Genomic DNA, 17,348 nt, shown 5'->3' on the forward strand with positions numbered 1-17,348 from the left:
TTAAATATGTAAACTGCTCATTTTCTTTTTGCCTTTGCAGCACAATGCAGCTTTAAAACCACTTAGTTTCTAAAGTAGTCAGCAGAAGAGTTTCAATTTTCCAAGGGTCCATTTTAATGTCTGACTACAAAGTACATACATATGCAATATGTTGCATTGGCAACTTTCAAAGCTGAAAGTCGCAGCCTTTAAAGAGCTCTGCCCCGGAGACGGCCATGTTTGAGTCTATAAAAAAAAAAAAAAAAAAGAACAAATTGTCTGCTACAGAGTTGTGAGCTGCAGTACAGTCACTGTCATCTTAAAAGCAAATTATCTGGCACAGATAGAGAGAAGCTAGACAAGGTAATAACTACCAAAGGGAAAAGGTCCCAGAGGTCAAACTGGACAGACAAGGAAAAAAAATTGTACTCAGAGACACTAAACACTAAAAAAAATAGAGCTTCTATAGGAGCTTTAAACAAGTGACAGTGTGGTGAGGAAAATATTGAAGTGTGTGATTTCTTCTTTTTCCCTGTATTCATATTTTATGTAAGATTGCAGGTGCCTGCAAGGAAGCAGCAAAATCTAATTCAACAAGACAAACCAGTACAATCATACAAATATCACCTGCAGGCAGCGAGGCTGTGATGAGACTGCTTGATGAGGGGAGGCTATAGAAGTAGAAAGTGAGGAAGCAAGATAAGGACAGACGAGGGGAAAAACAGGAGGGACGGAATGTACCAGAGCGTAATGGAAGGTGGCAAGGATGGATGAGTTATTACACCATATGTACATGTGTGTGTATATAGGTAGAAAGTGTAGTTTCTTTTGTCTGCCTCTGCGGCCACTAATCATGTTTGTTAAAGAAACCATATATATTCAATATACTATACTGTATATACACATCCAGAGATCCAGGGGGAAATCTCATATAAAATAGCACAACAAATGACAAAACAATCTCCCCTGACAGTCCATTATTAGTTATTTTGGAGCTGGAGATCATTACATGATGTTCATCAGCAGATGGAGTTTGCACAGTTGTCAGTGTTCATGTCCAACAACTGGGCAAAATCCATCTGCATTAGCTGCTGCCTCTAAAGTCAAGAACGACCTCTGTAGCTCAGCATCACAGAAAAAACAGCGCTGTCTTTTTTTCCCCCGGGAGATACCAATGTCAATATTTAAGATTTTCAGAAAATCAGATAACATAAATCACATATGAGATTATGTTTATTTATTTCACATACATTTTTGATCCCTTACATTTGTTTATTTAAAGAATCTTGACCAAAATATGTACTGAACTAGACATTTTACAGATTCATTTCAAACAGATCTCTAGCATTTTTGTTGTGCTATTGGCCGATACATACACTGACAGATGAATATATCTACAATAAGCTATAATCAGCCGATATTACTGGACAGCCGCCATACTGCTGTTGCAGATGGGAAAAATTCCCAGGCAAATGACATGCCACACGTCAGCTAGGCAGTTTTATGATCACAGAATTAATCGTTTAAAATACTGTGCACTGACAAAATAACACTGTCCAGTTGGGTTTTATCACATAGTGGGATAGTGTGAGCAGGTGAGGCATGCACAGGGCTCCAGATTGCATCCATTTAGCTTTACCATGGAGCACCAGTGCTACTTGCAAATAATATATGAACTGTAGAGCAGTTAGTTTCTTTCCATTTCACAGTTAATCAATCTTCATGTTTGACGGTGTGGCTGTAAAGGTATAACTTTGTGCTAACTGCTGACATCCAACTGTTGGACAGAAGCTTCAAGGTCACAGTGAAAACATCATCACTTCCAGCCTGAGATGAACCGGATGCTTCAGTGTAGCAGCATCAGTGGTTCTGCTTTGAACAATTTCATATACTTCTTATAACAATACTTTAACTTTACTATAACAGTACTTTAACTTCTTTATAACAGTATTCTATTTAATTTTCTTGTGACAGTAGTTTATTTAGAAGTAAAGTATTTTAGTAGTGAACAGTAGAGGAGACTGAAGGGGATTTCAAAGATATATATTGTAAGCCCATGCAGGCAATATTATTTAAAGGCCATTTCGCCCGGCCCTAGATGTGAGGCATAGATATTTGTTGTTTTGTTTCCCCCAGGTACTTTTGTATTAGTAAGTGTTGGATATACAGCTGCTTTCAGAAAAATACATTTCCCAGTTGTAACTGCGACCTGGATGTTGACACTTTATTTACAAGTCACAAACTTGAAATTACGGTATAAAATAAATGTCTAGCACTACATATGTGTTATCTCTCGCTCTAAAAATAACTATTATTCATCAAACTACAGCAATACATAGCATGGCTAAGTCAGGGAATTGTGACTTTACACATGAGTGCCCAGAAAAGGAGATAGGAGTGAGTAAAGTCTCCATCCAGGACTTTGGTTCTAAGACCAGTGCTGTGCACAAAGGTGAGCCCAACTAAATCTACTTGGTATTGCTTCACTCCACCACATGCTCAAGTGTCTTCATTCCCAGAGGGGTGACATTTCACGTCCCAAGTGCCACCTTTCATAGACAGGCTTCCTGCCTTTACCTGCTGTCGGACTGGCCTTGCAGCTGACCCCAGCGCCTAACCTCACAGACATACATCATAGCCTCTGATGAAAGTTGGCTGACCACTAGTTGTGTGCCACTGACTGCAAGTGCACTTAAAATATAATTAATCAGTGTGGATGTGACCACTTTAACCCTATGGGCCCTAGGCCTTTTTGGGGTATTTTTACTGCCTTTACTTTTAAGCTCATATCACAGTCATTATAAATGCTACATACACATGCTGTATCTTGTTTGTTTTTTTTCCAGGACAATCTGGGCTAACCAGATTTGCCATCATTCCATGTCCTTCTATGTGCCTGTATTTTATATTAATTTTTATATCAATGAAAAAAACATATCCGTGTGACTACATTCTTACATTTTTACATGTATCTCACCATAGCAAGTTGGAAGTTGACATATTCTGCCATATATGAAGAGGGGAGACTCTCTGGAATCTGGCAATATAAGAACCATGATGCTGGGACATTCTGTCACTTCACAGCTGTCCAAAACATGTGGTTTGTGCCAGGCAGACATAATTGCCAGTATTTTTTCATTATTGCAAGAAATTCCATTGACTCATTCACAAGTCAAAAAATGTGTTTTATCTGACAGAGACATGCAATATTTACATCTAAGATAATAGAAAAATAGTCAACCAAGTGCAATGATGTCCTCCAAGATAATATTTTTTTTTCAGTTTCAGTTATATATTGGGGGGACATTTTGGGGATTGGTGGGGGGGCACGTGTCTCCCTCAATGTATATGGTGACTACGGCCCTGTCATGCATGCATAATTAGGCTACAGTTGTCTGGGTGCGCAAAGGTGAAGTGGCTGGTCTTGTCATACAAAGTTTGATGGAGTGTCAACTGGACAATATGGAGATATTTGCATCTTGAAAGCCGGACTACAAATGTGGATAGACAGGGAGAAACACACGCAAGCCTAAGACGTGGTAAGATATGATATTCCTCACTATATGAAGTGACTGATAACAAGATCTGTATAATGGATTGTAAAGAAATTCGTCATGTTTTTATTTTGTAGACAATTGATCTGTATTTATAGCATGATGGGATGACAGCACAATGATGTGTGTGGTATCACTGGAAAGCTCTGGTCCTGCACTTTCATGTGATATGCGTGGCATTTCTGTGCGAGCCTGCATTTGCGAGTAATCCATCCAACAGTAATGTGTGTGCAAAGCTGTATGAAAGCTCTGTTATACATCATTTTATTGTAACTTTATCAATTTTTTTCGCTGCAAAAATATTGGATTACCGTCAAATGCTTGGCCTTGCCGGAAAGCTACAGTTCCGCTGTTTCACATGATATGCATGGTCGTGGAGAAAATCCACAGAGAAGAACGGGTGTGAATTTGGACGCACTATGCGTCGTTCGGGCCCATAGGGTTAATAACTACAAAATTACATGTTGTTTTGATTGATTCCTCACAGACTTTGCATTACCTGAATATATTAATCAAAGTGAGGCATTGATGCACAAACGAGACAGTTTGAGGTTATTTATCACGAGAAAGTGCAAGAACAAACAATATCATCTGTCTCTCCCAAGCTCTTTCAGACGAGCACAAACATACACATTTTTATACGCATAAATGCTTTTACACAGATTCGCACACACCTGCCAAGGAGATCAGCCACAAGAAAGCCAAACTGAAGTCAATAAATGCTCAAATATGCCACGGGTCTCCTTCCTCATTAACTTTCTCCTCAAACTGAAAACTGTCTCACGTGGGCACACCCGTCACACTCACACATGCGTTCAAGCACGTCCCCGAGCACGCACACACACACACACACACACACACACACACACACACACACACACACACACAACCACATGCGTTAAGAAGCAGAGAGAGGTGCGACTTTAAGTCTCCTCTCCTCTATTCCCTGGAGCAAAAAGTCAGGGTCTGGGCTGAGGTGATAAGTGCACTGGGATACCGCCCAGCGAATGCACACATACTCACACACACAGGAAAAAGTCACACAAGGTCGCACTACAAAATAAATACAGCTGTAGTTCTGCATTCAGACACCAATGAAATTAAATTTGTATATAAATTAAATTTTGTTCAGGCACTCATTTGGAGAAGACCACTCAATCACACAAACACCGACGTCAAACTAAACAATATTTTTACAATGTGAAGTAGTGTTACAATTTAATAGCTTCTCACACTGTGGTGTCAGAGTAGCAGAGGGATGCGTCCTCATACATACATCGCTGTACTGTTTAATTGGTATTCATCCTCCACCTAGGGGCCGTTTATAGGAACTCAACAACATCTATGCTTACCTTAAGTGACTCTGAGCTTACTGCAAGCTTCTGTGACACATGCCTGCATCCAGGGGCTGTACTTAAAAGTGATTATGTGGTGTGCTGCATGAAAAGCTGGAGCAGCTATTGAAGCGGAGATGTGGCTCTGAATTGGTATGTGACTAACGATTGTAGTGGCCATCTTTTTCTGTGCTCGCTGAGGACAGCTTTCAGTTCGTGTTTTTAGCTGTATGTCTTTTTCTGTATATGGGCATTATTACAAACAATCATGTATGATGAGTGTCAGTGTAACATAAAGGACAACACAAGGGTTATTTTTGTCATCAGAGGACACGGAGACACGTCAGTGAAATGAACAGCATCATTACATTATTGAAGCTATTGTCTTAAATATCAAATGAGACGGGAACAACAGAACAAAGGGCTTTAATGATTGCAAAATTAGAACCCTGCTGTGTGTGTGAGACTGACCAGTTTCTTCCTCTTGTCCTGCTCGGTTGGCGGCTCCTCATCATCACTCAGCTTCGGCTCCTCAAAATGGCTCATCAGCATGCAGCTGCAAACACAATAATATTCAACTCAATATTAATAACCACACATAAACCTGCACAGTTGGAGACAATTTCAGAACAGGCGGCGTGCACACATGCAGGCACACAAAAAAAGGCTGAACCCTCTGGCACTCTAGTACACAGCTCTGCCGTCTATTCATATTGGTTCATCAGCATGCAGAGAGAATTACAAGCGAAACCTTTGTGCTCAGTCCAAAGTCTGCGTAGGGTCTTTTATTTTCTTTGTCCTTTTTACTTCATCCTTATTGTGAGACGAGATAAGGTAGCGGGGTCTCCAGTGTCACATTTAGTGACTTTGACATGTAGCATTTGGTAACTCGTGATCAGAAATTTTAAGTAAATTCTTCCTGAACTTTAAGTGATGAAATTTAATCCAACAGCTAGAGACAAGTTGATGTTAGGAAATACAGCTCATACAGGTCGTACACCAAACGACTTATCAAGTAACTTCACATACAAACAAATTTCGAATGTCAGAATAAAATCGTCGGTCTCTATCGTTTGGTCATAAAACTCCGAGCTACCTTTAGTTAGTCTTTTTCTTGTCTTAACATTACAATAAAACCAAATATGGTTAATATTATTGTATGTTTATAGTCTTGGTTCATGCATTTTTGCGGACACATAGGAAACTGTGGTAACACTTTACTTGAAGGTATCTACATAAGAGTGACATGACACTGTCATAACTATGACATGACACTAGGGATGTCCCGATCCAGCTTTTTCACTTCCGATCCCGATATTACAGCCTTGAGTTTTGGCTGATACCGATACTCATCCGATCCAAGCGCATAGTCATGTCATGTCAGTCATGTTAGAAAAGGTTTGATCAAGCGATATTACTCTAACAAGAAGAACTACTTAATCAGGTTAGTTAGAATGATCCACAACAGTTGGTATGAGAAACTGACCTGTTTATTGTTAACAGGGTTCAATAAACAAACTTTAAACTTGAACATTAACATTAAATAAAAAATATAGCTGGTTTGCTTTGGCTGCTTTGGCCCCTTAATAAATAGAAAATAAATCAACACAAGAAATCTTTAAAATGTCTAACATTGAAATTAAAATAGCTGCAAGACTCCACACACTTGTGCTTTGGCCCCCTAATAAATAAAAAATAGATTAACACCACAAGACATTGTTGACATTTAACAAACAATGCAGCCTTTCCTTTTCAGTTATTTTAGTAGTGACAGTGCCAACCTGGTGCTGCTGTTTCCTGTGTGTCTGCATGCTGGCCTGGTGGATTGATATTAAGTGCTGGAGCGGATCACTGGAATGGACTGCTTGAATTGCGGAGCGCTGGGCTGGCCAGAAAACGTGGATCGGACTCCATGAAAAACTGGATCGGAGTTCTTGAATCAGCATTTTTCCATGCAGTCCGATCCGATGCACGTTTTTTGCTAATATCGGCGGCCGATACCGATCTGAATATCGGATCGGGACATCCCTACATGACACAGTCATGAACTGTTATGTACACGTCATAAATGTTTATGACTGCTGTCATTAAGTGCCATTCAGTTTTTGTAATGACAAGTTGACATTGTTTGGGTTGTCTTGATTATGACAACTTGACATTAATTAAAGTGACATTACCAGAAGTTGTCTTTGTCATGACAAGTTGACATTAAATTTGTTTGGGATGTCCTTAAAATGACAAGTTGACATTAACCAGGATGACATTACCAGAATCTGTCTTTGTCGTAACAATAATAATCATTATGTCAACTTGTCATAAACACAAAAAGAGGTGCATTTCTTGTTAATGTCAACTTGTTATGACAACGACATCTTCTGGTAATGTCATCCTGGTTAATGTCAACTTGTTATTACAAAAACCAAATGACACTTAATGACAGCAATCATAAACGTTTATGACAGGTTCATGACCGTGTCATGTCATGGTCATGACAGTGTCGTGTCACTCTTATGTAGATACCTTCAAGTAAAGTGTTACAGAAATGGTTAATATGTCATATTTCTTAAAGGGAGTTGTTGGTGTAATATTTTCCACCAGGAGCACGATGGGAAATAATGTCAACGGAAATCTGGTTGTAGTTCCGCAAATAGTGACCCTGCAAGTTTCCCAGTCTTTGCAAAACCTGAAAACTTACATTTTCTTTAGATGTGAGAAGGTGTCAAACTAGTCTTTTCAAAGTCTTCTTGTGTATGGTGGGTACTACATAGGTAACTACCACTGGGTGTTTCTCTTGGGCCGAACATGCCTTTATCAAGGCTATAACTGATATTTCTATAATAATGCATGAAATGACAACGTGAAAACTACGCAACAGTGTGAAAGGGGTCGCTCCTACTGATGAACCTGCAGAGAATTCTCAGAGAATCTGCAGCCTCCCTCAAATTTACAAAGCTTTTTTTTCAATTTTGGCCTGTAACTACACTGTTCTGATTCACTAGCACTGGTCTCATATCATTTTTGGACACAGCAGGCGGCTGTTTTCAGTGGAAAAACACTAAACATCAGACAGACACAGTTAGTGTCTAGCTGGTGAACATAGTGGATCATTTAGCAGCTAAAGAGCCAGATATTTCCCTCAGGAGTTGGTGACCAAAAACAAAGCTAAGAGAGAATGAAAATTGGGCTAACAATTCATCAGAGACACTTCTCCAAACAGGGCTGGGTGTTTAATCAAATTTTATTTTTAATTATGAGGCTTTCAAAGATTACGAAAAACAGAAAGTCAAGATAAAACAAATATTATGCCACAGTCTGTTTTGCAATGATACTCTTGTTTTTGTCCCTGACACCCTTTCTTTCCTTTACAGCAGTGTGCCTTCACCGCCCCTAAAACCAAACTCACTCTCTGCCAGACTCAGACATGTTTAGTTCACCTCAAGACAAGAATTGTTTTTTATTTAAGTTTAATAAATGCATGATGCTACGGAAGTCAGTGAGTAACTGTGTTAATAATGTTAATTTTTGCCATATTCAAGCTGCCCTAACTCCCAACCAATAATAATGTTGCTCTGTCACTGCTGGATGTGTATATAAGCAGCTGTTTGCTACCAAGTTTTTCAGATCAGCTTAAAAGGTGACGTTATTTCAAAGCTGCATTCACAAGTGGCCAAAAAAATCACACAACTTGAAACGACAATTTGAAACACAGTGACACAAATCGGCTTCACTATAACTCGCAGCATTCACAGACAAAGCACTTGTCTTTATCTGGACACATTTTCCCCACAAATACAACATGCTATTTTTTTTAGCACAAGCCTATGGCATTTTACATTGTACAAATTAGCCTAGCAGCTAACGGACTCTACTCATATAAAGCCAGGGAAAACAGCAACATTTAACAAAGGTAACATTACAAAATTCAGCTCCATTATAACTCACAAGGTTCACTGACAAAACAACTGTCTAATACTTAACACTTTTTCCAAACAAATATAACATGCTAACATTATTAGCACAAGCCTATGGCATTTTAAGGGGTGAAAATACATTGATACATAGTTGTACATAGTCGTCGTATCGGCCAGCTCTAATATGGCCACGTTATTATCCCCCTTTTCCCCAAATTTCTGCAGTTCCAATTTTGTTGAACTGCAACTTCAACTTTTCCAATTCTTCACTCATTAGGTTTCGGTAATCAAATCTCACACACTATTTCTGTGCAGCTGAGTACAGTGCAAAAGACATTACAACTTTTAATTCCTTTTACAGTAGCTAAGTGACAACTGACTACATTTCTACAACAACACTGGAGTACCATGCTGAACTGGTTTGCCAACTGGCTTGTATTGCATTTATCCATGGCAGCAAGGACTTTCATTGTTATTCCACACCACGCAAGAACAATCCTAAACCACTTATGGCAGCAGAGGAATAAAAGGAAAGTCTGTTTATTTGAGACTTTACTTAATTCCTAAATACAGGCAGGAAGATTACAATACCCAGCGCTTTCTGTCTCAGTTGATTGCATTTACAAACAGTGAATAAAACATGCATCCACAAATATGTTTTTGTCCGTTTCAAACGCACAACAGGGAACCAAAACAATTCAACACATCACTGGCAAATAAAGAAGTATTTACACTAACCTCTCTACCCAACTTTTCAGTTAATTTCATGCCGGCACATTTTAGGAGGACGCTGAGCATTTTTGACAGCAGAGAAAAGGTGTCTGCATGTAGGTTAACATCTACTAAGAAATAAGCACCCTGCTGCTGGGACAGAGAGCCAGAGGGGAGAGTGATGGGGCAGAGCAGAGTCACAGTCGAAGGGGGGGCTGTGGTAAGTGTGTCCTCCCACAGTGAGCATTTGTTTTCTGGGCCATTTCACAGTCCATTATTTTTCTGGAGAAATGTGTCCTATCCAACACTGCCACTCAGCCTCCTTCAGCAGTGCTCCATAAGTGGGGGACTGCTTTTATATCATTAACTTCAAATCTTTTTTCAGAGGTTTGTTTTTGATCAATCCAAACAACAATTCAACAGCACATCTGCAGTCGCACTGCTTCAAGTACTTTCAAAACAAATATTTCAACTGTCTTCATTCATCATGCATGAGCTTTGTCAAAATTACGAACTCCATTCACTCGTGAAAAGAATGTCTGGAAGGTTTAACTGTATGATTTAGAAGTAGGGATGCACCAATCTGACTTTTTAAGTGCTGATACAATACCTGGCCTTTGCCAATCAGCAGATACTGAGTACTGATCCTGTACCAGTGATTAATTAATAAGCTGTATGTCTCACTGTATGGAAGTGACTAGGATCATTCCTTTACGTGTGGGGCAACATCAGGCTTGACTTAAACATTGCTTTTCTAACTTTATAAAACCTTCCAAATAAATACATAGATATAAGACTGAAACACCTCCAAACAGTTGACACATTTGTTGTTTGCTCCCTTAGCTATGCGATCTACCAGTACACTGCTGACACATCATCTAGTAGACGCATCTGTAATCAGACTTGAATAGAAAGGCGTCATTGTCACCAATAGCCAATCCAGCTATTTGAGTCAGTATTGTATAGGCGCATCAATAGAAATACAATGAGAGTATTGATATGATATTCCCATTCACATCAACATAGCAGGACGGTCAGTGTCGGGTATATTTATGTGTACCATTGCCAATGCAACTGTTGCAGCAGGCTAGCTCAAGTATAAACATACCAACTTGTAGGACATGATATTAGAGAGGTAGCATGGGAGGATATAATATCCAGTATGGGCTGGGCCACAAGAGATATTAGAAGTAAATTTATTCATCACAAGACAAAGATACTATTACACCCCTTCAAAACTATTTAGGATGGGCCTGATACACAATAGAAATTGTTGAAAGTGTAAGGATGCAATGGGCCTATTCTTGCACGCTATGTGGGAATGACCTGTGGTCCTTCCCTTCTGGAAAGAATTGCTGGTGAAACTTGGTGAGTGGGTAGAGCAGACATTGCCACACTCCCCTCAGTTGTCATGAGTTAAGGGCTCATTGCATTGAAGTCCATATGGACTTCAATGCAATGAAGTCCATATGGATGCATCTGTAAAATATTTCTGTTGCTGTCACACACTGTTTTGTTTTTGACTGCTGTTTTATCATGAAGACAAACCAAGCGGTGGAGTAGTAACATTACGTTTTCAAAAAAGCAATTGCAAATATTCCCGTATCACTTTCTTCCCTGTTTCTTTTCTTGCCATTAATTGCATGTTTGTTGAAACATGTCAAGTGAAACTGTAGTGGCCCCAGAAGAAGGAGTGAGAGCCGCTGCTCAGTGGGCACTGGCTGAAAGGCAGAGAGACTGCAGGGGTGTACATCATGCACATCAGCATGTTTTTACATCTGGCTCTGTGAATTAAGGGTTTATTTGAACTAAATCAGAGTTGGGAATTGTTGGAACAGTGGAGTAACTAACTAGATGACTAAGTTTTATTTTATTTCTGTCGAGTTTTAATGAAGTGTGTTTTACATGAGTTAACAAAGCAACTGAGCTAAGTCTAAGTTCGGAAACCTGGATGGGTGTGCGGTAGTATTTTGCTGGTTATTTAGGAAAAAATGTGTAAAAATGGGCCAAACAGAGTTCTCAAACTAGTGAGTGTCACACTTCATGACTGCCCTTGCATGCGTTGTGACCACAACAACTTACAATCGCTATTTTCTTTTGAACAAGTCAAAGGATGACAGCAAACAGTTCAATGTCCACTCTACTCTCAATCTATTTCAATGGGTTCATCACTACTTATGTATTTATATTTTATGAATTATTTATTCAGTTGTTTTTCTTGATTTACTCCTTGCTCAGTTAGTAATAAACATGGATACTTACTCTTTGAAGGTGCCTGTTTCTGGATCTTCAGTCATTACATCATGCAGCGCCTCAACGGAGATGTTAATGATGCCACAGAACTTGTCCTGGATCACACTGGTAACACACAGATGAAACGGGCTCATTACTCATGAGGTCATTAGAACAACAGCTGTGTTTTTGTGTGTGTTTGTATGAGAAAATTACAGAGGGATGGGTAACTGTCCAAAAATGCAAATGGTCATCAAGAGCAACGTGACAACAGAGAGCAACAGTCGAGGTTAAATCCTGGCGCCACTGAAAGTGATAAAGTGTCTGTCAAAAAACATGTGGCCATGCAGAGAACAGGGTATCAATGCCATCCATCAACTCACGTCATAGAACATATGTCCAGATTGTTGTGTTTGTATGTATCTCATAGTCACCCAGGGTATATGCAGGAATCCTGAGGTTAATTTCAATACCTTTTTAAGACTTTTTTAAGACCTTCCAAAAAAAACCTTCAGACCTCATCGCCACTTCAAGCTGTCGTTAGCAGCAATGCATCTTTAACTTACTAAATAGTTGTAGTTTGCAATTAAATCTATGGAGCACAAACATACAACAGAACTCAGATAAGATGAAAAGGAATAAAGCTTGAAAGAATAAATTAAACCAAAGGCAGGTTTATTAAAATACACCTTAGGTCATAACAAGTAACACAGCTCTACAGCTCAACATCAACTATTCAAGGCCAACTTGAAAACAACAACCTTATGGCTAGCCCCTTGCATGTGGGATTTAGGGCTGACCCAAAAAATTCGAAGCTTCGTTCGATGGCACGGGATTCGATGGTGAAAAAAAAAGAAAAAAAGAAAAGAAAAAAAAAAATCGGCCTTTTTTTCTCCCGTTTTTTGGGGGGACCTTGAACACAACACTAATCATGCCGTTTGTTTACGGTTGTTTTTTTCCCCTTTAGCAATATGTCAACTCAAAGAACGAGAAGCAATGTCTGTTAGGCATATAAGATTTCATGTTCCAGTCCAAGTGTGCCTACCTACACATCGTTGTTTGTAATAGTCGCGTGGAGGAAAATAAATTATACATTCATTGATACTTTTTGTCAAAGCTTGAATGCCAAGAAAATTTTATACCTCCTTAATTTTCCGACATTTGATTTATCAACTTTTAATACTTTTTAAGACCCCACGGACACCCTGTCACCATTTCACCTTTGGCTTTTGGTAGAAACATTTATAAAACAAGAGCAAGGCGGAGAGGGTAATCAAAAAAAAAAAAAAAAAACCCAAAACCATTATGTGGGTAACAGTGCATTGAAACATTTCTCTACTTTTATGGTCCCACAAAAACATGTTCACCTTGCACTGATCAGTCACATATGATAAGGGTGATTTTCCATCTGTAAATGTGGTTTTATTGGTTTACACATTCAAGTGTGACAAATAAAAATCAATGAGGCTTACCATCTTTACACACAGTCTTGCAGGCTGACTTTTTATTGCAGCTACTAAGGTGATTCTTTCAGATACAAAGCATTGCAGAGACTTGGCTTGCTGAACCTGAGATATTTCAAATATTCTGGCTTGCAACGCCCACCACAGAGGCTTAGAGACAAGCAGCAGTCATTGATGAATTATTTGAGTCATTCTTCGAAAGCACTGGAAAAGAAGTGGGGGGTTTCCCATGTCAACGGAATAAAAAGCAGGAAGGCAAGAGAATAAAAAAAAGCCACACGGAGCGAGGATGTGTGGGTATGGGCACTGATGCATCAAAGGTTCTGTCAGTTCAAGTGCTTGGCTGGATAGACCCCAGGCAATGCTGCATAAAGTTCACTGAGCATGAAGTCTGGCAAAAAAATTGAAAAATCTGTGCATGACAAATTCATACCCAGCCACTAAACATAGACCTGTCTCTTATTTCTTATGAGTGGGAAGTACTCATACTGTAAATATTGCTGTCAAGACTTAAATCATGTGAAAACTGAGCTACACCAACAGGGGATCCATCTAGTCAGCACAGGACTGTGCACTATAATCCTCTTTTCTACACTGGCATGTGAGAAAATGTGGAATTCCTAAATCATACAAGTATATATGAGCATAAATCACAGTAAATTACAAGTGTTAAAGTTACAGTTAAAGGGACGCTTTAGTATTTTTTTTAACCTTGTCCATTAGTTCCCCTGTTTTCACGTCTAAATGACAAATGGAGACAACTATTTTTGAAGGTGGTCCATTATTGAGAGACTGCTCTAGCCACAGTGACAAAACAGGCTGCAATGTTATCCCTATGGACAATTGTGCACCGCCACTTTAGGTCCACTGAAACTGTTTGTTTTTTGCCACTGACAGGTTCAGATTGTGATTGGAAGTGCCTGACATGTGCAGGTTGACCCAGAGCCCATGGGTCCCACGTTGCGGGTTTCGGGCGGTGGGGTCAATAAGTGACAAAGCACCGGTGTAGTAAGCTCCAGTGACACTGTACAATAATTCAACTTCCACCTTCTCTTCCCCTCTCTGTCTCTCCATCCGCCGGGAATGCTATTTAGATGGAGTGTACTGTCAGCCAGCCGCAACAACCATCAGCTGACAAAACAACCAACATTGGCATACATGGCAAAAGCCAAAGTGATGTTTACAATGTGATTTTATGTAAGTCTGAATGACGTCCAACAGTTCTCTGTCATATCAATCTCCCTTAACTTTTTTGTGTTTGTGTGAGCCACGTGGTCATGGCAACATAAATACTGCTCTCGCCGCTGAAATTTAGTGACAGATATGACATATCTGCCGGCTCTGATAACTGTCAAATGTTGTACAGACTTTGCCTTCTTGGTGCACTACAGGTGTAAACTGGCGTGCTAATTGTACAAACCCACAATGGACTAAAAATGTTGTAGATTCAGGTGAAAATGTGTCTGGTGATTGGTTGGGGAAAATCAAATCTCCCTCCCCAATGGAAATCAGACTGGAGGCAATGTCAGGGTGCTTTCACACCTGCCCTGTTTGGTTCAGTTCGTTTGCCCCCTAAATGTGGTTTGTTTGGGCAGGTGTGAAAACAGAAATTGCACTCAGCGCGCACCAAAACAACCGGACAGAGACCTTCTTGAAGAGGTGGTCTTGGTCCGGTTACAAACGAACTCTGGCATGATATGTTTGTGGTAAGAACGTGTTCCGACCTCGATTCGAACCAACTGCAGTCACATTATGCATTGTTTGGGTTAAACATAAGCATGTTATGGTTGTGGAGGATTATTAATGTGCACCTCCTCCTGTACTGCCTTAATATGCACATTCAGCGCATCCAAGGCATCAAAACATTGTTTTCTAGTTGGAGCCGCGCCTCGTTTTCAAACTGTATGGTTTGACTAAGATGAACAATGACAGCAATATAGTCTACAATGACCAGCGCTAAAATCAACCTGCGTAGTTGTCCCTCCATTGTGACATTAGAAAGTGTCACATTTATCTTGCAAGTGTACTCTTCTTCAGTGTTTTGTTTTCTTCCTGGATTTTTCCCGCATGGAAATTCCGACCAATCAAGGGCAGTTTTCTCACACAAGGCATTTTATCTGGCCTGTTTGTAAATATGAACACGAACCAACTCTAGGCAGTTATGCAACTGTGTACCAAAACTAGTCCCTGATTCGGACCAAAGTAAGCGAACTCTAGTTCTGAAAGCACCCTCAGACTGAAGATGGAAACGGAGTGTGACGTGTTTACAATTATGTCTGATATCAGAGAGTCGAGTATTAGTCACAAAAACATAGGAATATAGAGTCCACTTTAAAAAATCTAAAGTTTTGTCTAACAAATACTGTTGGCAATGAAGAGAATGGAGAACTTTTCCAGGTGAATTTGAAACACTTATTCCTTTCAGTTGGTGACATTTCACCACCAATATCCAGGGAGTGTAAAATACATCACTGAACACCTCTGCCCCCAATTTCCTAATAATAGTCTCAAATTGGCAGCCATGGCAACAACTGGATGCAGGCGTTGTATCAAAGATCCCTTATCACGCATTTAAACATGTCTGTCAATTCTAATTCTATCCAGCTCTAACACTTCTCCAGTGATTACTTTCTAATGGCTGACTAGTGCTAGCTGCTTCGTGCCTGTCATTCAAATCGATGTAAGCGGAAACATGATCTGAAAGCTGAGGGGCTGCGCACAAAGACAAACAGGTCGCAACAACTAAGTCCTCATCAGAATCAACTGTCTCTCTGTGTGTGGTCCTCACCGCATAAACAAAAGCAGGCAACAGGTAGGGGACAATGACCTGTGAAGGCTGCACTCAAATGACATTTTAATGTGTATTTCTGCCCACAGTTTGTTAATCGAAAAACAGTTTATTCAGCATTTACATTTCATATTATTCTGCTCAGATTATTTTTATGTCTATGGCAAAATCCTTCCTCCTTTAAGAAGCATTGCTACATGATATAGTACTATAGTAAATATTTTTCTTCCTCTGTGCTAACTTTTCTTTAAAAAGGCATACACATATTGGATACATTCCAGCTGAGCTTGTTGCAAATGGCTTTTAAATAAGCATCACTGATTACGTTCGATGCTGCTGAGCATCATTAGGTTTGAATCATTAGAGTAGACCCTAAATAGTACGAGTGCTTAGCTGGTATAAGTGGCGAATGCATCACCCAAGAGAGGACTAAAGACTGTGATAAAGTTCTTCAATTTTGCTACAACTCTTACATTAGCAAATTGAAAGCACAGGGTATTAAATTTGTATCGAATTATATTGAGCAATATTTTTACACCAGTACTGAGAAATGGGTCATTTCATACCAACTCACCTAGAATCCCCAATGAATGTAAAAGATGTTCTCGACAAAAAACACATCATGTGAAAACTTTTAAATTCATGGGCCGGTGCAAAGTCCTCCAGCTCAACTCCAAATACTTTGTACTTATGAATTTTTGAAGTTTGGCCCTCAGAGCTACATTTAATCATTTTTGTAATTCTTTGTATGTGTATTCAGCTTCAATGAACTTTCCATTTTAAATGTTTCATGTTTCTCTGGCTTTGTCCACAATCTAACAAGTGTAAGAAATGCTCATTTACAGAAATGTATTATATGATAGAGTAATACAACAAGTTTAAATGTTTTATTCATCGGCATGAATATAAACCCTTTCATTAAAAAGTTTCAATGCAATTTAAAGAAATTCTTCTTGGGAGAATTTCGAGTCACAATATCTCTCATGCAATATCATTTTTTTAATGTAGGACTAAGTAACTTCAGAATAACAAAAAAAAAATAATAATTTGGAGTAGCTATAGGGTTTTGCAAAGTGCCATGTATTTAGTAAGATGTTTTTACATGCATTTTACATACATCTGCTTTTTCCAGAAAATCGAGTACCTGAACTAGGAAAAGTTAAAAATTATGGGTGAATTGGTGTAAATAACCCACCTGACACTTACAAACAATTTAAGTTTCATAAAATATAGATTTCTTCAAAAACTAGATGGTTGAATAAAAACTACAATTAAAGGCAAATAACTGCATAAGAATTAAAAAGTAATAATTTACTTACAGTATCATGCAGAAAAATAAATACACACATGTATGCAAGCAACAGCCATGTGTACAT

The 17,348-nt window shown here is 39.2% G+C and overlaps 1 protein-coding gene across 1 annotated transcript in view; it reads right to left on the minus strand.

The window, feature by feature from the left end:
• The window catches only part of ipo11 (importin 11), a 199,963-nt gene that overhangs the window by 38,123 nt on the left and 144,492 nt on the right, over positions 1-17,348 (minus strand). Inside the window, exons 28-29 of the mRNA XM_033619880.2 lie at positions 11,752-11,847; positions 5,339-5,423 (exon numbers count right to left, since the gene is read on the minus strand). Of these exons, the coding sequence (XP_033475771.1) occupies positions 5,339-5,423; positions 11,752-11,847 (181 nt within the window). The remainder of the gene's footprint in view (positions 1-5,338; positions 5,424-11,751; positions 11,848-17,348) is intronic.

This window comes from Epinephelus lanceolatus, chromosome 9 (assembly GCF_041903045.1).
Source record: "Epinephelus lanceolatus isolate andai-2023 chromosome 9, ASM4190304v1, whole genome shotgun sequence".
Classification (NCBI taxonomy): Eukaryota; Metazoa; Chordata; class Actinopteri; order Perciformes; family Serranidae; genus Epinephelus; species Epinephelus lanceolatus.